The following is a 25255-nucleotide window of genomic DNA, read 5'->3' on the forward strand; positions in this document are numbered from 1 at the left end:
GTGACGTCATTGCTGTACTATATTAGTAAATGTGATGTCATTACTGTAGTTTAGTACTATTACTAAATGTGACATAATTACTGTAGTACAGTACTATTACTAAATGTGATGTCATTACTGTAGTATAGTACTAATACTAAATGATGTCAATACTGTAGTATAGTACTAATACTAAATGTGACATCATTACTGTAGTATTATAGTTCTATTACTAAATGTGATGTCATTACTGTACTATATTACTATTACTAAATGTGATGTCATTACTGTAGTATAGTACTATTACTAAATGTGACATCATTACTGTACTATTACTAAATGTGATGTCATTACTGTAGAATACTACAATTACTAAATGTGATGTCATTACTGTAGTATAGTACTAATACTAAATGTGATGTCATTACTGTAGTATAGTACTAATACTAAATGTGATGTCATTACTGTACTTTAGTACTATTACTAAATGTGACATAATTACTGTAGTATAGTACTATTACTGAATGTGATGTCATTACTGTAGTATAGTACTAATACTAAATGTGATGTCATTACTGTAGTATAGTACTAATACTACATGTGATGTCATTACTGTAGTATAGTACTAATACTAAATGTGATGTCATTACTGTACTTTAGTACTATTACTAAATGTGACATAATTACTGTAGTATAGTACTATTACTGAATGTGATGTCATTACTGTAGTATAGTACTATTACTAAATGTGATGTCAGTACTGTAGAATAGTACTATTACTAAATGTGACATCATTACTGTACTATACTACTATTACTAAATGTGATGTCAGTACTGTAGTATAGTACTATTACTAAATGTGATGTCATTACTGTAGTATAGTACTATTACTAAATGTGATGTCAGTACTGTAGTACAGTACAATTACTAAATGTGATGTCAGTACTGTAGTATAGTACTATTACTAAATGTGACGTCATTACTGTAGTATAGTAGTATAACTTAATGTGACGTCATTACTGTAGTATATTACTAAATGTGACATCATTACTGTAGTATAGTACTATTATTAAATGTGATGTCATTACTGTAGTATAGTACTATTACTAAATATGTTGTCATTACTGTAGTATAGTACTAATACTAAATGTGATGTTATTACTGTAGTATAATACTATTATTAAATGTGATGTCATTACTGTAGTATAGTACTATGACTAAATATGTTGTCATTACTGTAGTATAGTACTAATACTAAATGTGATGTCATTACTGTAGTATAGTACTATTACTAAATATGTTGTCATTACTGTAGTATAGTACTAATACTAAATGTGATGTCATTACTGTAGTATAGTACTATTACTAAATATGTTGTCATTACTGTAGTATAGTACTAATACTAAATGTGATGTCATTACTGTAGTATAGTACTATTACTAAATGTGACATTACTGTAGTTTAGTATTATTACTAAATGTGACATTACTGTACTATTACTAAATGTGATGTCATTACTGTAGTATAGTACTAATACTAAATGTGATGTCATTACTGTAGTATAGTACTAATACTAAATGTGATGTCATTACTGTAGTATAGTACTATTACTAAATGTGTTGTCATTACTGTAGTATAGTACTAATACTAAATGTGATGTCATTACTGTAGTATACTACAATTACTAAATGTGATGTCATTACTGTAGTATAGTACTAATACTAAATGTGATGTCATTACTGTAGTATAGTACTATTACTAAATGTGTTGTCATTACTGTAGTATAGTACTAATACTAAATGTGTTGTCATTACTGTAGTTTATTACTAATACTAAATGTGACATTACTGTAGTATAGAACTATTACTAAATGTGACGTCATTACTGTAGTATAGTACTATTATTAAATGTGATGTCATTACTGTAGTATACTACAATTACTAAATGTGATGTCATTACTGTAGTTTAGTACTATTACTAAATGTGACGTCATTACTGTACTATTACTGTATGTGATATTACTGTACTATTACTGTACTATTACTGTATGTGACGTCATTTCTGTACTATTGCTGTATGTGACGTCATTTCTGTACTATTGCTGTATGTGATGTCATTACTGTAGTATAGTACTATTACTAAATGTGACATCATTACTGTAGTATAGTACTATAACTAAATGTGATGTCAGTACTGTAGTATAGTACTATTACTAAATGTGATGTCAGTACTGTAGTATAGTACTATTACTAAATGTGATGTCAGTACTGTAGTATAGTACTATTACTAAATGTGACATCATTACTGTAGTATAGTACTATTACTAAATGTGATGTCAGTACTGTAGTATAGTACTATTACTAAATGTGACGTCATTACTGTAGTATATTACTATTACTAAATGTGACATCATTACTGTAGTATAGTACTATTATTAAATGTGATGTCATTACAGTAGTATAGTACTATTACTAAATATGTTGTCATTACTGTAGTATAGTACTAATACTAAATGTGATGTTATTACTGTAGTATACTACAATTACTAAATGTGATGTCATTACTGTAGTATAGTACTATTACTAAATGTGACATTACTGTAGTATAGTACTATTACTAAATGTGACATCATTACTGTAGTATAGTACTATTACTAAATGTGATGTCAGTACTGTAGTATAGTACTATTACTAAATGTGACGTCATTACTGTAGTATATTACTATTACTAAATGTGACATCATTACTGTAGTATAGTACTATTACTAAATGTGACATTACTGTATTATAGTACTATTACTAAATGTGACATCATTACTGTAGTATAGTACTATTACTAAATGTGATGTCAGTACTGTAGTATAGTACTATTACTAAATGTGACGTCATTACTATAGTATATTACTATTACTAAATGTGACATCATTACTGTAGTATAGTACTATTATTAAATGTGATGTCATTACTGTAGTATAGTACTATTACTAAATGTGATGTTATTACTGTAGTATACTACAATTACTAAATGTGACGTCATTACTGTAGTATAGTACTATTACTAAATGTGACATCACTGTACTATCACTAAATGTGATGTCATTACTGTAGTATAGTACTATTAGTAAATGTGACATTACTGTAGTATAGTACTAATACTAACTGTGATGTCATTACTGTAGTATACTACAATTACTAAATGTGATGTCATTACTGTAGTATAGTACTATTAGTAAATGTGACATTACTGTAGTATAGTACTATTACTAAATGTGATGTCATTACTGTACAATAGTACTATTACTAAATGTGACATTACTGTAGTTTAGTACTATTACTAAATGTGACATTACTGTAGTATAGTACTAATACTAAATGTGATGTCATTACTGTAGTATAGTACTATTACTAAATGTGACATCATTACTGTACTATAGTACTATTACTAAATGTGATGTCAGTACTGTAGTATAGTACTATTACTAAATGTGATGTCATTACTGTAGTATAGTACTATTACTAAATATTACATCATTACTGTAGTATAGTACTATTACTAAATGTGACATTACTGTAATATAGTACTATTACTAAATGTGATGTCATTACTGTAGTATAGTAGTATAACTTAATCTGACGTCATTACTGTAGTATAGTACTATTACTAAATGTGACATCATTACTGTAGTATAGTACTATTACTAAATGTGACGTCATTACTGTACTATTACTAAATGTGACGTCATTACTGTAGTATAGTACTATTACTAAATGTGACGTCATTACTGTAGTATAGTACTATTACTAAATGTGACATCATTACTGTAGTATAGTACTATTATTAAATGTGATGTCATTACTGTAGTATAGTACTATTACTAAATGTGACATTACTGTAGTTTAGTAATATTACTAAATGTGACGTCATTACTGTAGTATAGTACTATTACTAAATGTGACGTCATTACTGTAGTATAGTACTATTACTAAATGTGACATCATTACTGTAGTATACTACAATTACTAAATGTGACATTACTGTAGTTTAGTACTATTACTAAATGTGACATTACTGTACTATTACTAAATGTGATGTCATTACTGTAGTATAGTACTAATACTAAATGTGACATTACTGTAGTTTAGTACTATTACTAAATGTGATGTCATTACTGTACTATAGTACTATTACTAAATGTGACATTACTGTAGTTTAGTACTATTACTAAATGTGATGTCATTACTGTACTATACTACAATTACTAAATGTGACGTCATTGCTGTACTATATTAGTAAATGTGATGTCATTACTGTAGTTTAGTACTATTTCTAAATGTGACATAACTACTGTAGTACAGTACTATTACTAAATGTGATGTCATTACTGTAGTATAGTACTAATACTAAATGATGTCAATACTGTAGTATAGTACTAATACTAAATGTGACGTCATTACTGTAGTTTTATAGTACTATTACAAAATGTAACGTCATTACTGTAGTATAGTACTATTACTAAATGTGATGTCATTACTGTACTATATTACTATTACTAAATGTGATGTCATTACTGTAGTATACTACAATTACTAAATGTGATGTCATTACTGTAGTTTAGTACTACTACTAAATGTGACATTACTGTAGTATAGTACTATTACTAAATGTGATGTCATTACTGTAGTATACTACAATTACTAAATGTGATGTCATTACTGTAGTATAGTACTAATACTAAATGTGATGTCATTACTGTAGTATAGTACTAATACTAAATGTGATGTCATTACTGTACTTTAGTACTATTACTAAATGTGACATAATTACTGTAGCATAGTACTATTACTGAATGTGATGTCATTATTGTAGTATAGTACTAATACTAAATGTGATGTCATTACTGTAGTATAGTACTAATACTAAATATGATGTTATTACTGTAGTATAGTACTAATACTAAATGTGATGTCATTACTGTAGTATAGTACTATTACTAAATGTGTTGTCATTACTGTAGTATAGTACTAATACTAAATGTGATGTCATTACTGTAGTATACTACAATTACTAAATGTGATGTCATTACTGTAGTATAGTACTATTACTAAATGTGATGTCAGTACTGTAGTATAGTACTATTACTAAATGTGACGTCATTACTATAGTATATTACTATTACTAAATGTGACATCATTACTGTAGTATAGTACTATTATTAAATGTGATGTCATTACTGTAGTATAGTACTATTACTAAATGTGATGTTATTACTGTAGTATACTACAATTACTAAATGTGACGTCATTACTGTAGTATAGTACTATTACTAAATGTGACATCACTGTACTATCACTAAATGTGATGTCATTACTGTAGTATAGTACTATTAGTAAATGTGACATTACTGTAGTATAGTACTAATACTAACTGTGATGTCATTACTGTAGTATACTACAATTACTAAATGTGATGTCATTACTGTAGTATAGTACTATTAGTAAATGTGACATTACTGTAGTATAGTACTATTACTAAATGTGATGTCATTACTGTACAATAGTACTATTACTAAATGTGACATTACTGTAGTTTAGTACTATTACTAAATGTGACATTACTGTAGTATAGTACTAATACTAAATGTGATGTCATTACTGTAGTATAGTACTATTACTAAATGTGACATCATTACTGTACTATAGTACTATTACTAAATGTGATGTCAGTACTGTAGTATAGTACTATTACTAAATGTGATGTCATTACTGTAGTATAGTACTATTACTAAATATTACATCATTACTGTAGTATAGTACTATTACTAAATGTGACATTACTGTAATATAGTACTATTACTAAATGTGATGTCATTACTGTAGTATAGTAGTATAACTTAATCTGACGTCATTACTGTAGTATAGTACTATTACTAAATGTGACATCATTACTGTAGTATAGTACTATTACTAAATGTGACGTCATTACTGTACTATTACTAAATGTGACGTCATTACTGTAGTATAGTACTATTACTAAATGTGACGTCATTACTGTAGTATAGTACTATTACTAAATGTGACATCATTACTGTAGTATAGTACTATTATTAAATGTGATGTCATTACTGTAGTATAGTACTATTACTAAATGTGACATTACTGTAGTTTAGTAATATTACTAAATGTGACGTCATTACTGTAGTATAGTACTATTACTAAATGTGACGTCATTACTGTAGTATAGTACTATTACTAAATGTGACATCATTACTGTAGTATACTACAATTACTAAATGTGACATTACTGTAGTTTAGTACTATTACTAAATGTGACATTACTGTACTATTACTAAATGTGATGTCATTACTGTAGTATAGTACTAATACTAAATGTGACATTACTGTAGTTTAGTACTATTACTAAATGTGATGTCATTACTGTACTATAGTACTATTACTAAATGTGACATTACTGTAGTTTAGTACTATTACTAAATGTGATGTCATTACTGTACTATACTACAATTACTAAATGTGACGTCATTGCTGTACTATATTAGTAAATGTGATGTCATTACTGTAGTTTAGTACTATTTCTAAATGTGACATAACTACTGTAGTACAGTACTATTACTAAATGTGATGTCATTACTGTAGTATAGTACTAATACTAAATGATGTCAATACTGTAGTATAGTACTAATACTAAATGTGACGTCATTACTGTAGTTTTATAGTACTATTACAAAATGTAACGTCATTACTGTAGTATAGTACTATTACTAAATGTGATGTCATTACTGTACTATATTACTATTACTAAATGTGATGTCATTACTGTAGTATACTACAATTACTAAATGTGATGTCATTACTGTAGTTTAGTACTACTACTAAATGTGACATTACTGTAGTATAGTACTATTACTAAATGTGATGTCATTACTGTAGTATACTACAATTACTAAATGTGATGTCATTACTGTAGTATAGTACTAATACTAAATGTGATGTCATTACTGTAGTATAGTACTAATACTAAATGTGATGTCATTACTGTACTTTAGTACTATTACTAAATGTGACATAATTACTGTAGCATAGTACTATTACTGAATGTGATGTCATTATTGTAGTATAGTACTAATACTAAATGTGATGTCATTACTGTAGTATAGTACTAATACTACATGTGATGTCATTACTGTAGTATAGTACTAATACTAAATGTGATGTCATTACTGTTCTTTAATACTATTACTAAATGTGACATAATTACTGTAGTATAGTACTATTACTGAATGTGATGTCATTACTGTAGTATAGTACTAATACTAAATGTGATGTAATTACTGTAGTATATTACTAAATGTGACATTACTGTAGTTTAGTACTATTACTAAATGTGATGTCATTACTGTAGTATAGTACTATTACTAAATGTGAGGTCTTTACTGCACTATTACTAAATGTGATGTCATTACTGTAGTTTAGTACTACTACTAAATGTGACATTACTGTAGTATAGTACTATTACTAAATGTGATGTCATTACTGTAGTATAGTACTATTACTAAATGTGATGTCATTACTGTAGTATACTGCAATTACTAAATGTGACATTACTGTAGTATAGTACTATTACTGAATGTGATGTCATTACTGTAGTATAGTACTAATACTAAATGTGATGTCATTACTGTAGTATAGTACTAATACTACATGTGATGTAATTACTGTAGTATAGTACTAATACTAAATGTGATGTCATTACTGTACTTTAGTACTATTACTAAATGTGACATAATTACTGTAGTATAGTACTATTACTGAATGTGATGTCATTACTGTAGTATAGTACTATTACTAAATGTGATGTCAGTACTGTAGTATAGTACTATTACTAAATGTGACATCATTACTGTACTATACTACTATTACTAAATGTGATGTCAGTACTGTAGTATAGTACTATTACTAAATGTGATGTCATTACTGTAGTATAGTACTATTACTAAATGTGATGTCAGTACTGTAGTATAGTACAATTACTAAATGTGATGTCAGTACTGTAGTATAGTACTATCACTAAATGTGACGTCATTACTGTAGTATAGTAGTATAATTAATGTGACGTCATTACTGTAGTATATTACTAAATGTGACATCATTACTGTAGTATAGTACTATTATTAAATGTGATGTCATTACTGTAGTATAGTACTATTACTAAATATGTTGTCATTACTGTAGTATAGTACTAATACTAAATGTGATGTCATTACTGTAGTATAGTACTATTACTAAATATGTTGTCATTACTGTAGTATAGTACTAATACTAAATGTGATATCATTACTGTAGTATAGTACTATTACTAAATATGTTGTCATTACTGTAGTATAGTACTAATACTAAATGTGATGTCATTACTGTAGTATAGTACTATTACTAAATGTGACATTACTGTAGTTTAGTATTATTACTAAATGTGACATTACTGTACTATTACTAAATGTGATGTCATTACTGTAGTATAGTACTAATACTAAATATGATGTTATTACTGTAGTATAGTACTAATACTAAATGTGATGTCATTACTGTAGTATAGTACTATTACTAAATGTGTTGTCATTACTGTAGTATAGTACTAATACTAAATGTGATGTCATTACTGTAGTATACTACAATTACTAAATGTGATGTCATTACTGTAGTATAGTACTAATACTAAATGTGATGTCATTACTGTAGTATAGTACTATTACTAAATGTGTTGTCATTACTGTAGTATAGTACTAATACTAAATGTGTTGTCATTACTGTAGTTTATTACTAATACTAAATGTGACATTACTGTAGTATAGAACTATTACTAAATGTGACGTCATTACTGTAGTATAGTACTATTACTAAATGTGATGTCATTACTGTAGTATACTACAATTACTAAATGTGATGTCATTACTGTAGTATAGTACTAATACTAAATGTGATGTCATTACTTGTAGTATAGTACTATTACTAAATGTGTTGTCATTACTGTAGTATAGTACTAATACTAAATGTGTTGTCATTACTGTAGTTTATTACTAATACTAAATGTGACATTACTGTAGTATAGAACTATTACTAAATGTGACGTCATTACTGTAGTTTAGTACTATTACTAAATGTGACGTCATTACTGTACTATTACTGTATGTGATATTACTGTACTATTACTGTATGTGATGTCATTACTGTACTATTACTGTATGTGACGTCATTTCTGTACTATTGCTGTATGTGACGTCATTTCTGTACTATTGCTGTATGTGATGTCATTACTGTAGTATAGTACTATTACTAAATGTGACATCATTACTGTAGTATAGTACTATAACTAAATGTGATGTCAGTACTGTAGTATAGTACTATTACTAAATGTGATGTCAGTACTGTAGTATAGTACTATTACTAAATGTGATGTCAGTACTGTAGTATAGTACTATTACTAAATGTGACATCATTACTGTAGTATAGTACTATTACTAAATGTGATGTCAGTACTGTAGTATAGTACTATTACCAAATGTGACGTCATTACTGTAGTATATTACTATTACTAAATGTGACATCATTACTGTAGTATAGTACTATTATTAAATGTGATGTCATTACAGTAGTATAGTACTATTACTAAATATGTTGTCATTACTGTAGTATAGTACTAATACTAAATGTGATGTTATTACTGTAGTATACTACAATTACTAAATGTGATGTCATTACTGTAGTATAGTACTATTACTAAATGTGACATTACTGTAGTATAGTACTATTACTAAATGTGACATCATTACTGTAGTATAGTACTATTACTAAATGTGATGTCAGTACTGTAGTATAGTACTATTACTAAATGTGACGTCATTACTGTAGTATATTACTATTACTAAATGTGACATCATTACTGTAGTATAGTACTATTACTAAATGTGACATTACTGTATTATAGTACTATTACTAAATGTGACATCATTACTGTAGTATAGTACTATTACTAAATGTGATGTCAGTACTGTAGTATAGTACTATTACTAAATGTGACGTCATTACTATAGTATATTACTATTACTAAATGTGACATCATTACTGTAGTATAGTACTATTATTAAATGTGATGTCATTACTGTAGTATAGTACTATTACTAAATGTGATGTTATTACTGTAGTATACTACAATTACTAAATGTGACGTCATTACTGTAGTATAGTACTATTACTAAATGTGACATTACTGTACTATTACTAAATGTGATGTCATTACTGTAGTATAGTACTATTAGTAAATGTGACATTACTGTAGTATAGTACTAATACTAAATGTGATGTCATTACTGTAGTATACTACAATTACTAAATGTGATGTCATTACTGTAGTATAGTACTATTAGTAAATGTGACATTACTGTAGTATAGTACTATTACTAAATGTGATGTCATTACTGTACAATAGTACTATTACTAAATGTGACATTACTGTAGTTTAGTACTATTACTAAATGTGACATTACTGTAGTATAGTACTAATACTAAATGTGATGTCATTACTGTAGTATAGTACTATTACTAAATGTGACATCATTACTGTACTATAGTACTATTACTAAATGTGATGTCAGTACTGTAGTATAGTACTATTACTAAATGTGATGTCATTACTGTAGTATAGTACTATTACTAAATGTTACATCATTACTGTAGTATAGTACTATTACTAAATGTGACATTACTGTAATATAGTACTATTACTAAATGTGATGTCATTACTGTAGTATAGTAGTATAACTTAATCTGACGTCATTACTGTAGTATAGTACTATTACTAAATGTGACATCATTACTGTAGTATAGTACTATTACTAAATGTGACGTCATTACTGTACTATTACTAAATGTGACGTCATTACTGTAGTATAGTACTATTACTAAATGTGACGTCATTACTGTAGTATAGTACTATTACTAAATGTGACATCATTACTGTAGTATAGTACTATTACTAAATGTGACATCATTACTGTAGTATAGTACTATTACTAAATGTGACGTCATTACTGTACTATTACTAAATGTGACGTCATTACTGTAGTATAGTACTATTATTAAATGTGATGTCATTACTGTAGTATAGTACTATTACTAAATGTGACATTACTGTAGTTTAGTACTATTACTAAATGTGACGTCATTACTGTAGTATAGTACTATTACTAAATGTGACGTCATTACTGTAGTATAGTACTATTACTAAATGTGACATCATTACTGTAGTATACTACAATTACTAAATGTGACATTACTGTACTATTACTAAATGTGATGTCATTACTGTAGTATAGTACTAATACTAAATGTGATGTCATTACTGTAGTATACTACAATTACTAAATGTGATGTCATTATTGTAGTATAGTACTATTAGTAAATGTGACAATACTGTAGTTTAGTACTATTACTAAATGTGATGTCATTACTGTACTATAGTACTATTACTAAATGTGACATTACTGTAGTTTAGTACTATTACTAAATGTGATGTCATTACTGTAGTATACTACAATTACTAAATGTGACGTCATTGCTGTACTATATTAGTAAATGTGATGTCATTACTGTAGTACAGTACTATTACTAAATGTGATGTCATTACTGTAGTATAGTACTAATACTAAATGATGTCAATACTGTAGTATAGTACTAATACTAAATGTGACGTCATTACTGTAGTTTTATAGTACTATTACAAAATGTAACGTCATTACTGTAGTATAGTACTATTACTAAATGTGATGTCATTACTGTACTATATTACTATTACTAAATGTGATGTCATTACTGTAGTATACTACAATTACTAAATGTGATGTCATTACTGTAGTTTAGTACTACTACTAAATGTGACATTACTGTAGTATAGTACTATTACTAAATGTGATGTCATTACTGTAGTATACTACAATTACTAAATGTGATGTCATTACTGTAGTATAGTACTAATACTAAATGTGATGTCATTACTGTAGTATAGTACTAATACTAAATGTGATGTCATTACTGTACTTTAGTACTATTACTAAATGTGACATAATTACTGTAGTATAGTACTATTACTGAATGTGATGTCATTATTGTAGTATAGTACTAATACTAAATGTGATGTCATTACTGTAGTATAGTACTAATACTACATGTGATGTCATTACTGTAGTATAGTACTAATACTAAATGTGATGTCATTACTGTTCTTTAATACTATTACTAAATGTGACATAATTACTGTAGTATAGTACTATTACTGAATGTGATGTCATTACTGTAGTATAGTACTAATACTAAATGTGATGTAATTACTGTAGTATATTACTAAATGTGACATTACTGTAGTTTAGTACTATTACTAAATGTGATGTCATTACTGTAGTATAGTACTATTACTAAATGTGATGTCATTACTGTAGTATCCTGCAATTACTAAATGTGACATTACTGTAGTATAGTACTATTACTGAATGTGATGTCATTACTGTAGTATAGTACTATTACTAAATGTGATGTCATTACTGTAGTATAGTACTAATACTAAATGTGATGTCATTACTGTAGTATAGTACTAATACTAAATGTGATGTCATTACTGTACTTTAGTACTATTACTAAATGTGACATAATTACTGTAGTATAGTACTATTACTGAATGTGATGTCATTACTGTAGTATAGTACTAATACTAAATGTGATGTCATTACTGTACTATTACTAAATGTGATGTAATTTCTGTAGTATAGTACTATTACTAAATGTGACGTCATTGCTGTACTATATTAGTAAATGTGATGTCATTACTGTAGTTTAGTACTATTACTAAATGTGACATAACTACTGTAGTACAGTACTATTACTAAATGTGATGTCATTACTGTAGTATAGTACTAATACTAAATGTGATGTCATTACTGTAGTAAAGTACTATTACTAAATGTGACATCATTACTGTAGTATTATAGTACTATTACTAAATGTAACGTCATTACTGTAGTATAGTACTATTACTGAATGTGATGTCATTACTGTAGTATATTACTAAATGTGACATTACTGTAGTTTAGTACTATTACTAAATGTGATGTCATTACTGTAGTATAGTACTATTACTAAATGTGAGGTCTTTACTGCACTATTACTAAATGTGATGTCATTACTGTACTTTAGTACTATTACTAAATGTGACATAATTACTGTAGTATAGTACTATTACTGAATGTGATGTCATTACTGTAGTATAGTACTAATACTAAATGTGATGTAATTACTGTAGTATATTACTAAATGTGACATTACTGTAGTTTAGTACTATTACTAAATGTGATGTCATTACTGTAGTATAGTACTATTACTAAATGTGAGGTCTTTACTGCACTATTACTAAATGTGATGTCATTACTGTGGTATAGTACTATTACTAAATGTGATGTCATTACTGTACTATTACTAAATGTGATGTAATTTCTGTAGTATAGTACTATTACTAAATGTGACGTCATTGCTGTACTATATTAGTAAATGTGATGTCATTACTGTAGTTTAGTACTATTACTAAATGTGACATAACTACTGTAGTACAGTACTATTACTAAATGTGATGTCATTACTGTAGTATAGTACTAATACTAAATGTGATGTCATTACTGTAGTAAAGTACTATTACTAAATGTGACGTCATTACTGTAGTATTATAGTACTATTACTAAATGTAACGTCATTACTGTAGTATAGTACTATTACTAAATGTGATGTCATTACTGTACTATATTACTAAATGTGATGTCATTACTGTAGTATAGTACTATTACTAAATGTGACGTCATTACTGTAGTATAGTACTATTACTAAATGTGACGTCATTACTGTAGTATAGTACTATTACTAAATGTGATGTCATTACTGTACTATATTACTATTACTAAATGTGACGTCATTACTGTAGTATAGTACTATTACTAAATGTGATGTCATTACTGTACTATATTACTATTACTAAATGTGATGTCATTACTGTAGTATAGTACTATTACTAAATATGTTGTCATTACTGTACTATTACTAAATGTGATGTAATTTCTGTAGTATAGTACTATTACTAAATGTGACGTCATTGCTGTACTATATTAGTAAATGTGATGTCATTACTGTAGTATAGTTCTATTACTAAATGTGATGTCATTACTGTACTATATTACTATTACTAAATGTGACGTCATTACTGTAGTATAGTACTATTACTAAATGTGATGTCATTACTGTACTATATTACTATTACTAAATGTGATGTCATTACTGTAGTATAGTACTATTACTAAATATGTTGTCATTACTGTACTATTACTAAATGTGATGTAATTTATGTAGTATAGTACTATTACTAAATGTGACGTCATTGCTGTACTATATTAGTAAATGTGATGTCATTACTGTAGTATAGTACTATTACTAAATGTGACGTCATTACTGTAGTATAGTACTATTACTAAATGTGATGTCATTACTGTACTATATTACTATTACTAAATGTGACGTCATTACTGTAGTATAGTACTATTACTAAATGTGATGTCATTACTGTAGTATAGTACTATTACTAAATGTAGGTGCTGTTGGACAGTGACAGTGCCACCCCCAGGGCACACCACTCGCACACCCATAGTTATGGCCCTGGTATTAGCTGAGTGACCTTTGTCAGGATGATTGTGGTGACATCGGTGGCACAATTCCTTATTATGTAACTTCTAGTCTAGTGAAACCCAGTGCGCTCTGTGGATACCCGCCGGAGGCATGCCCAGACGAAAAGGGTGTGTGACCTAAATAAAGGGGCATGGCCTCGCGGGGATTCCGATAACATCACTCCGGGGGCAGCCCAGCATGGCCGGAGATCCTGGGCTGCCCCTGGAGACTGGGCTGTTGGCACTGTCGGCTCCTCTTCTGTGCCAGGAGCATGTCACAGTGCAGCACCCAGCTCCTGTCACTGCAGAGGAGATGGCATTTTGGTGTCACCCCCTCCGAGGGTGACACCCGGGTGCGGGCCACCCCCACCTCATGACGCCACTGGCTTGAGTGTAGCTCCAGCAGACTCCCTATGGCAGAACCATCCATTGTCGCAGCAGTAGGGACGGTATATAGCACAATCACTGGGAAAGACTGGAGCAACCTTGTTACTATTTCATGAAGCCATTTATATTGGTGCAATAAAGCAGCTGGAGGCTACAGCCAAATAAAGGTTTCTGTTCCCTACAGCGACGACAATCTTTGCAAACAGTTCCTACAGCAGAATGACTGGAATATGTTCAAGAAGGACTTGGTAACCCAACTCCTGAAGCCTCCGACTACCAATCGGCATGTAAAGAAAAAGAAACACATGCAGGCTTTAGCCAGCTGCAGTCCGGCCGGTGTATTAGATCTATTTCCTGGCTCCAGAAAGAACGTCAGCACCCCCGGTACACCAAGGGGCGTCTACGTGTCAGCACAGAACGGAACGGCCCGACTTATTCATGCAATTACTGTACCAAGGCCCCAGCTGAGAGGATTATTGTTATAAGATAGAACCTTCATGCAGCGCAATTACTTCATGTGTCCGGGTGTGGAACTTGGCCGCTATTAAAGACAAAATATACTAAATTCTGTGAAGATCCAAGGAATATATGTGCAATTATAATATGTATATGATATAAGGTGATTGTACTGGTGCATATTAATGTATCATACAGGTTCTCCTGTCCTTAATATCCTCAATTATAAACACATAAGTTACAGACAAACCAGGAGCTGCTCAATAAAGGAAAATACATATTGTGCTCACAGACAGGTCAGACCGTGTGCTGAACACGTGTCAAGCTATGGACGGGATTGTGCTCATACATGAGTGCATGTGTCCTACATAAAGATCTGTGGACCTCATTCAGAGCCGGTCGCACAGAGCGTGCGGTCGGTCTGAATGAGGGCAGGACCTCTTGAATTTTCAAGACGTCCTCCTGTGCGGTGGTAAGGCTGTGGGTTAACACCCACAGCCTTACGACCACCTAAGGTGATGGTCGCGATGGTCAAGACCATCGCGACCATCGGGGCTTACGACGAGACCCTAGGGTAGGGTCTCCCTTGTCGTAAGCCCTGGAGAGCTTTCGACTCTGTCTGAGTCGGAAGCTCTCCACTGACATCACTAGTGATGTCATTGGGGCCCCCCCCAAACGGTAGGCGTTCCCATGGGATGCCCCCGTTTGGGCGGCCAGCCCCCCGGCCCACCTTCCAACGGGGCGAGCTGTCAATCAACATCGACAGCTCGCCCCCTCTTTGGATCGAGACCCGCTACGACCGGCGCTGTCGGTCATAGCGGGTCTCACGCATGCGCACGACGGCACCGGCACAGTCGTGCGCATGCTCTGCGGGGGGCCATCGACCCGGTCTGAGCGCATCGGCGCTAAGGACCGGGTCTGAATGACCCCCTGTGTACCTAGGAGGAAAATACACGGGATAAGGCTCATACATACAGGACGATATTGGTAAAAGATTTCCCTCAAACTTTCTGTAGTGCAGGACAAATGAAATTGGGTATACACACTGATAGATATATATGATAGACATTGGGTGTACACACTGATAGATATATATGATAGATATTGGGTGTACCTACTGATAGATACAGTATATATGATAGACATTGGGTGTACACACTGATAGATACAGTATATATGATAGACATTGGGTGTACACACTGATAGATACAGTATATATGATAGACATTGGGTATACACACTGATAGATATATATGATAGACATTGGGTGTACACACTGATAGATACAGTATATATGATAGACTTTGGGTGTACACACTGATAGATACATATGATAGACATTGGGTGTACACACTGATAGATATATATGATAGACATTGGGTGTACACACTGATAGATCTCTATGATAGACATTGGGTGTACACACTGCTAGATCTCTATGATAGACATTGGGTGTACACACTGATAGATATATATGATAGATATTGGGTGTACACACTGATAGATACAGTATATATGATAGACATTGGGTGTACACACTGATAGATATATATGATAGATATTGGGTGTACACACTGATAGATACAGTATATATGATAGACATTGGGTGTACACACTGATAGATACAGTATATATGATAGACATTGGGTGTACACACTGATAGATATATATGATAGACATTGGGTGCACACACTGATAGATCTCTATGATAGACATTGGGTGTACACACTGATAGATATATATGATAGACATTGGGTATACACACTGATAGATATATATGATAGACATTGGGTGTACACACTGATAGATACAGTATATATGATAGACATTGGGTGTACACACTGATAGATCTCTATGATAGACATTGGGTGTACACACTGATAGATATATATGATAGATATTGGGTGTACACACTGATAGATATATATGATAGATATTGGGTGTACACACTGATAAATATCTTTCAGTGAAGACATCCTGCCACATCTCTGAACAGGCAATTCTTGACGATATCTTCAGATTGGCCAGCGGACAACAAAAGACATCGTTAACAAGCCACGGGAGCGAGCATCGTTAGTCATTCAATGCATACACACTGAACGATATTAACGATATATTGTTACAATTGGTGTCTGCGAGTTACTTGTCTCAGGTGGTGATCGGGTTTCAACGGAGGCCGGTATGACTGGAACCACAGATGATGTAGATGAATAGCTCTTTTATTATAAGAAGTGGGTAGCAGTGAGAACTGCCTTTGGTGATGAGTGACTGGAACTGGAAACTTGAGACGTTGGAATGTAACCAGAAGGAACTTGGAGGGACCGGCAGGTAGGCTGACTGAGCTGGTCGGGTTACTAGTAGATGGGCTTGCAGACGGATGGTAGCGTGGAAGCTACGTGGAGCGGCTGGATAGCCGTGGGTAAACGCTGGTATCTGGGTAGCTAGTGGAGGGGCCGGTCAGCCGTGGATAGACGCTGGTAGCTGGGTGGCTACGTGGAGCGGCTGGATAGCCGTGGGTAGATGCTGGTAGCTACGTGGAGTGGCTGGATAGCCGTGGGTAGACGCTGGTAGCTGGGTGGCTACATGGAGCGGCTGGATAGCCGTGGGTAGACGCTGGTAGCTGGGTGGCTACGTGGATAGAACTGATGAGCTTGGAACTTGACTCTGGACTGGAATAACGTGACAATGGCTGAAGGGAAATCAGGTAATGCTGAGACGAGAGTTAAACAGGGTGATCCGGAAATGCTGTGACAAGGTTGGAACTCAGGTGCAGGCTGGATTGGATAATTGGGAATTTTAGGTTCAGGCAGGGAGTAGGTAGGTAAAAGGAGCTGGAGTTGATCCACAGCAGGAAGCAAGGCAGGGTGACACGATGCAGGTTTACAGAGTATCAGGGACCAACCAGAAGTAGGACTAGCAGCAGAGCACAGGCCAGGTATTGCTGTAACAGGATGACTGGATGCCAGGTATTACTGTAGCAGGTTTACGGGATGCACCAGGGGTTGCTGCCAGCAAGTTAACTGGATTGCCAGGTATAGCTGTAACAGGTTTCAGGGATACACTTGAAATGCAGAAACAGCATGAACCATACACCACGGGAAGACGAGATGTTCAGGCCCAGAATGCTATCAGGGGAGGAAACATATACCCTGGGTCTGGCAGCAATTGGTGGATATGGACAGGTGGTCTGGTAGTAGCATTCTGAGTGGTGGAAGGCACAACATGCAGAGGGAGTATTCATCTCTGCAGCTCTGAGAATCAGAACCACACCTGCGACTCCAATCAGGGCTAGCAGTGCTCACAGACAGGAGAGACCAGGTGCAATAATCACTGTGACAGGAATGCATAGAGAAGTCAGAGCAGATCCCCCAGGAGAACTACAAACTCAGATCCATGGGACAGCTGACAGGGGTAAGTCTCAAGGCAAAAGGTGACAACTAGACAGGGTTGTGACAGTATCCCCCTTTTTATGGGTGGACTCCGGACACAAACAAAAAAAAACTTTCTTCAAAGCTCTTCCCAATTCTCAATTTGTTGGGGTACTTAGAGTGCAAAGTCTACAAGGGAGATAGTTCAAGACCTTCGCCGATTCTTCTTTTTGCTGTGAGAACATTTTGTGCCAATCAACGGACAAGGAATCTCTGGTAACTCCTGTGGAAATATGTGGCTGGGAAGGACAGGATCAGAATTTTGGGAGGAACAGTAGCAGAAAGGGGACAAGGAGGTGTGTGCACAAGTTATGTTCTGGGTTACAGATTCAAAAGTGCTGCTCTCTTGGGATGCCTGGAATTCGGCACACTGGCCCTTGAAAACTTGACCTTGTTCGGATTTCAGAGGAGTGGAGGACGAATTCTTGGTAGCACAAACAGACTGCTCGGACAATATTTTGGAACTGAGAACTTCGCTAGAATTTTGGTTTACAGGGTAAGGACCAAATTCTTTGACAACAGCTTCACTGAAAGTCTTTATATTTTGAAGCATTGGAGTTGTAAATAGGGGCAACCCAGTCCCAAGCTTTACCCTGAAAAGATGAGATAATAAACTCTACCATATTAGTAGACTTGACTCCACATGACAAAGAAGAATTCATCATACCGAAGAATTGTTTCAATAAAGCATAGTATTGAGTTAAGTCCCCATCAAAATAAATGCATGTTGGAGTATCCGACGAATCTTGTGTGTTCAAGGACTGTGGAGCACATTCAGGTGCAGGGCTGGTAGAGACTAGAGGATGCTCCGATTTATGAGGAGTCAAAACAACAGAAGCTGACAGATGTTCGGTATTCGGACCAACTGATGGGACTGGAAGGGGTCCAGAGGAGCTAGAGACAGTAGCATCAACAATCAAAGCTGAGAACAGACTACAGAGATTGTCATCTTCTGGAACAATATATGCAGGAGACGGTGAACAGGAACCATAATCAGATTTTGTAGTACAAGACACTTCTCCCTGATAACAGGAACTTGAAACCCCCTCCTAAGGCATGAGACTTGAGACCCCCTCCTGGAGCGCGAGACTTGAGACCCCATCCTGGGGCGCGAGACTTGAGACCCCCTCCTGGGGCGCGAGACTTGAGACCCCCTCCTGGGGCGCGAGACTTGAGATCCCCTCCTGGGGTACCAGACTTGAGATCCCTTCCTGGGGTACCAGACTTGAGATCCCCTCCTGGGGTACCAGACTTGAGATCCCCTTCTGGGGAATGGGAGTTGAAACCCCTTGCTGGGGTGCAAGACTTGAAACCCCCTCCTGGGGTACGAGACTTGAAACCCCCTTCTGGGGTACGAGACTAGAAACCTCCTCCTGGGGTACGAGACTTGAAACCCCCTCCTGGGGTATGAGACTTGAAACCCCCTCCTGGGGTACGAGACTTGAAACCCCTCCTGGGGCTGCTGACTGGAGTCCCCTGCTGGGACAAGCAGAATCCGGGCTGGGACCGGAACAGGCAGAATCCGGGCTGGGACCGGAACGGGCAGAATCCGGGCTGGAGCCGGAACGGGTAGAATCCGGGCTGGAGCCGGAACGGGCAGAATCCGGGCTGGAGCAGGAATGGGCAGAATCTGGGCTGGAGCCGGAACGGGCACTGAGACGTTGACACTTGGAACCACTGCTGGAGTTGCAAAGGGAACAGTCTTTAATGAAGTGGTCAGAACTCCCACAATAGACACAGAGCTGTAAATCTTTGCGCCGCAGGCGTTCGGCCACAGAGAGCTTGGGGCGTGGGTAACTACGATGTCTGACATTACTTGGTTTGGAAGAATCCTTGTTTCTTAGGGATTCCAAGGCAGAGGTTTTAGTCGAGACAGAGGCAGCTCTAAGAAATTCAGGAATGATCTGAAAAATTTTGCTGAGTAGAGCCTGAAGCTGTTCCAGCAGTCGATGGAAGGTAAGGTTTGGGTAACATCTAGCCGGTTATTCAGGATTTTCAAAAGCTGTAGCACTTGATGCTGTACGGCCTCCTGTGAATCCAAGCGGGTGACCAGGTTACGGAAAGCATCTAGTCCCTTAATAGGTGCTTGATCCGCCACCATCGTTGGGCCTGAACATTCTGTCACACTTGGTGTCTGCGAGTTACCTGTCTCAGGTGGTGATCGGGTTTCAACGGAGGCCGGCATGACTGGAACCACAGATGATGTAGATGAATAGCTCTTTTATTATAAGAAGTGGGTAGCAGTGAGAACTGCCTTTGGTGATGAGTGACTGGAACTGGAAACTTGAGACGTTGGAATGTAACCAGAAGGAACTTGAAGGGACCGGACTGGGATCGGCAGGTAGGCTGACTGAGCTGGTCGGGTTACTAGTAGATGGGCTTGCAGATGGATGGTAGCGTGGAAGCTACGTGGAGCGGCTGGATAGCCGTGGGTAAACGCTGGTATCTGGGTAGCTACGTGGAGCGGCCGGTTAGCCGTGGGTAGACACTGGTAGCTGGGTGGCTACGTGGAGCAGCTGGATAGCCGTGGGTAGACGCTGGTAGCTACGTGGAGCGGCTGGATAGCCGTGGGTAGACGCTGGTAGCTGGGTGGCTACGTGGAGCGGCTGGATAGCCGTGGGTAGACGCTGGTAGCTGGGTGGCTACGTGGATAGAACTGATGAGCTTGGAACTTGACTCTGGACTGGAATAACGTGACAATGGCTGAAGGGAAATCAGGTAATGCTGAGACGAGAGTTAAACAGGGTGATCCGGAAATGCTGTGACAAGGTTGGAACTCAGGTGCAGGCTGGATTGGATAATTGGGAATTTTAGGTTCAGGGAGGGAGTAGGTAGGTAAAAGGAGCAGGAGTTGATCCACAGCAGGAAGCAAGGCAGGGTGGCACGATGCAGGTTTACAGAGTGCCAGGGACCAACCAGGAGTAGGACTAGCAGCAGAGCACAGGCCAGGTATTGCTGTAACAGGACGACTGGATGCCAGGTATTACTGTAGCAGGTTTACGGGATGCACCAGGGTTTGCTGCCAGCAGGTTAACTGGATTGCCAGGTATAGCTGTAACAGGTTTCAGGGATACACTTGAAATGCAGAAACAGCATGAACCATACACCACGGGAAGACGAGATGTTCAGGCCCAGAATGCTATCAGGAGAGGATATATATACCCTGGGTCTGGCTACAATTGGTGGATACGGACAGGTGGTCTGGTAGTAGCATTCTGAGTGGTGGAAGGTACAACATACAGAGGGAGTATTCATCTCTGCAGCTCTGAGAATCAGAACCACACCTGCGACTCCAATCAGGGCTAGCAGTGCTCACAGACAGAGGAGAGACCAGGTGCAATAATCACTGTGACAGGAATGCATAGAGAAGTCAGAGCAGATCCCCCAGGAGAACTACAAACACAGATCCATGGGACAGCTGACAGGGGTAAGTCTCAAGGCAAAAGGTGACAACTAGACAGGGTCGTGACATATATCGTGGAACAATATCGTTATAGTCCATAACAATCGTCTAGTGTGTTTGTGGCTTAAGTTCTAAAAAGACGAATGGCCCTAAAATACTCACACGTAAAATACATACACTGGATACACAAATACAGGGCAAGATTAATAAAGGGACGGATGGGACTACAGCTCCAGACTGCCCAACATGACAACATGATGATGACCAGCTGCCCATCTGGCGCTATGGTCACCCATAAATCATAAGTATTAAAATTGTAATTCTATTTTCCTTCACAAAATAAAGCAGTATTTCTAATTTTATGTATTTATGGAGACATTGGGGCTGTTAGTGAAGGGGGTTGTGTACGCTCACATGGCCCTGGCCACACCCACACAGCACTGGCCACACCTACATTGCACTGGCCACACAAACACAGCACTGGACACACCCGCACATCACTGGCCACATCCACACACACGGCACTAGTTAAATCCAAATGGCACTGGTCACACCATCTCAAAATAGGCCCATGATCATTTTCAGTCAATCATAGGAGGTCTTCCCTCCATTCCTCTGTCTCTCAAACCCATATATCCAGATTCTGTCTAGCCAGACGAGCTCATGAATCTATCACCGGTTAGCTGCGCTATTCTGTAAGAGCAGATGACCGGGGTCTCAGAGCACGATCCCAGAGACCAGCTGACTGGGGTCTCAGAGCACGATCCCGGAGACCAGCTGACTGGGGTCTCAGAGCACGATCCCAGAGACCAGCTGACTGGGGTCTCAGAGCACGATCCCGGAGACCAGCTGACTGGGGTCTCAGAGCACGATCCCGGAGACCAGCTGACTGGGGTCTCAGAGCACGATCCCAGAGACCAGCTGACTGGGGTCTCAGAGCACGATCCCGGAGACCAGCTGACTGGGGTCTCAGAGCACGATCCCGGAGACCAGCTGACTGGGGTCTCAGAGCACGATCCCGGAGACCAGCTGACTGGGGTCTCAGAGCACGATCCCGGAGACCAGCTGACTGGGGTCTCAGAGCACGATCCCGGAGACCAGCTGACTGGGGTCTCAGAGCACGATCCCGGAGACCAGCTGACTGGGGTCTCAGAGCACGATCCCGGAGACCAGCAGACTAGGGTCTCAGAGGACCTTACCAGAGCAACGATCACCGGGTAGGCAAGTGTAAGTTTAGCAGTTGTGGGGGGGAAAGGGTTATAAGGATGTATATATGATATATCCTTCCAATGTATTCAAATATCACACTGTGAATCCTGGTGAATTAAGCACATCACTACTGAGATGTGCATTGTGATAAATAGGACCCATAATGAGGAGAGGCCTTAGCAATGGGGAGAATACACATAATGAGGAGAGGCCTTAGCAATGGGGAGAATACACATAATGAGGAGAGGCCTTAGCAAAGGGGAGAATACACATAATGAGGAGAGGCCTTAGCAATGGGGAGAATACACATAATGAGGAGAGGCCTTAGCAATGGGGAGAATACACATAATGAGGAGAGGCCTTAGCAAAGGGGAGAATACACATAATGAGGAGAGGCCTTAGCAATGGGGTGAATACACATAATGAGGAGAGGCCTTAGCAATGGGGAGAATACACATAATGAGGAGAGGCCTTAGCAATGGGGAGAATACACATAATGAGGAGAGGACTTAGCAATGGGGAGAATACACATAAGGAGGTGTCAGACTTGTATTAGTTTGTGAACTCTGTGTCTGAAGAAAGTCTGTATGGGTGTCTTGAGGTGTTTATAGGAAGCTGGCAGGTCTAAGGAGACCTCCTGACATGAAATAGAGAATACCTCCCTGACCGGGAATCGAACCCGGGTCTCGGTGGAGAGATGCCGGTTCGTACTTACTAGACCACCAGGGACTTCGGTGTTGGAGACAGGTTGATATGCGTTGTAGGGAAGAGTGGAACAGCAGTTTAACCAGGCTGGTACTGGATTATTACTGAAGATATTATTATATAATGACTCTCTGATCACTTGAGACTGCAACTGGAGATGCTGGAGTGGTTGATCTTAGCAACGGATTAACCAGGCTGAAACTGGGTTGTCGCTGTAGTCCAGGATCCGGGAGTACTCAGACGATAGCAGGACCGGAAGCAGACCAACACCGGAATCGGTAGTGGAAACTAGTACTAGGAACAGAACAGATGGAGCGGAACCAGCAGGCTCATGGGCAGCAGGCAGGATACTGGTTGGGGTAACTGGAACTGGCAAAGATTACCTGTGTAGCCAGTGGGATAGCTGACACAGGTGTAGAACACTCGCAGAGATCCGTGCAGCAATCTGGAACAAAACTGCACAAACAGGAAAGCAATAGGAGCACAGTATATCTTACTCAGCAAGGACTGAGGATAGACGTTGTACTGGCAATTAGGTAGAGTCAGCAGCTGGGATTTATACCCCTGGGTTCCCAAGGATAGGCTGAAATGAGTCAGGTGGTACAAGGAGGCTCAGGCTGTCACTCAATTGGACGTTGCAGTCAGCTGATCAGGACTTGTCATCACAGAACTTTAGCACAGGCTTTGATGTTGTCTGAGGCCTAGCAGGCCGGGAAATACTGCAGTCTATATGACCAGGATGTGACAGAGAGTGCTGGCAGAATAGGTAAGTGACTCGGCGGCAAGGAAAACAGACCCGGGTTGTGACAGTACCCCGTCCTTGAGGAGTGGCCTCAGGACATCTCTTTGGTTTCCTAGGAAACTTGACATGGAAACTGGAGATGAGACGAGGAGCATTAACATCTTCAGAACTCACCCAAGAGC

General features: G+C 36.5%; 1 protein-coding gene across 1 annotated transcript in view; it reads left to right on the forward strand.

Moving 5' to 3' along the window:
* The window catches only part of CNBD2 (cyclic nucleotide binding domain containing 2), a 389673-nt gene extending 374009 nt beyond the window's left edge, over nucleotides 1-15664 (forward strand). Inside the window, exon 13 of the mRNA XM_088465256.1 lies at nucleotides 15315-15664. Coding sequence (XP_088321382.1) covers nucleotides 15315-15615 — 301 coding nt within the window. The 3' untranslated portion in view covers nucleotides 15616-15664. The remainder of the gene's footprint in view (nucleotides 1-15314) is intronic.
* Nucleotides 15665-25255: the final 9591 nt, after the last annotated feature.

This window comes from Taudactylus pleione, unplaced genomic scaffold (assembly GCF_031769625.1).
Source record: "Taudactylus pleione unplaced genomic scaffold, aTauple2 ptg001928l, whole genome shotgun sequence".
Taxonomy (NCBI): Eukaryota; Metazoa; Chordata; class Amphibia; order Anura; family Myobatrachidae; genus Taudactylus; species Taudactylus pleione.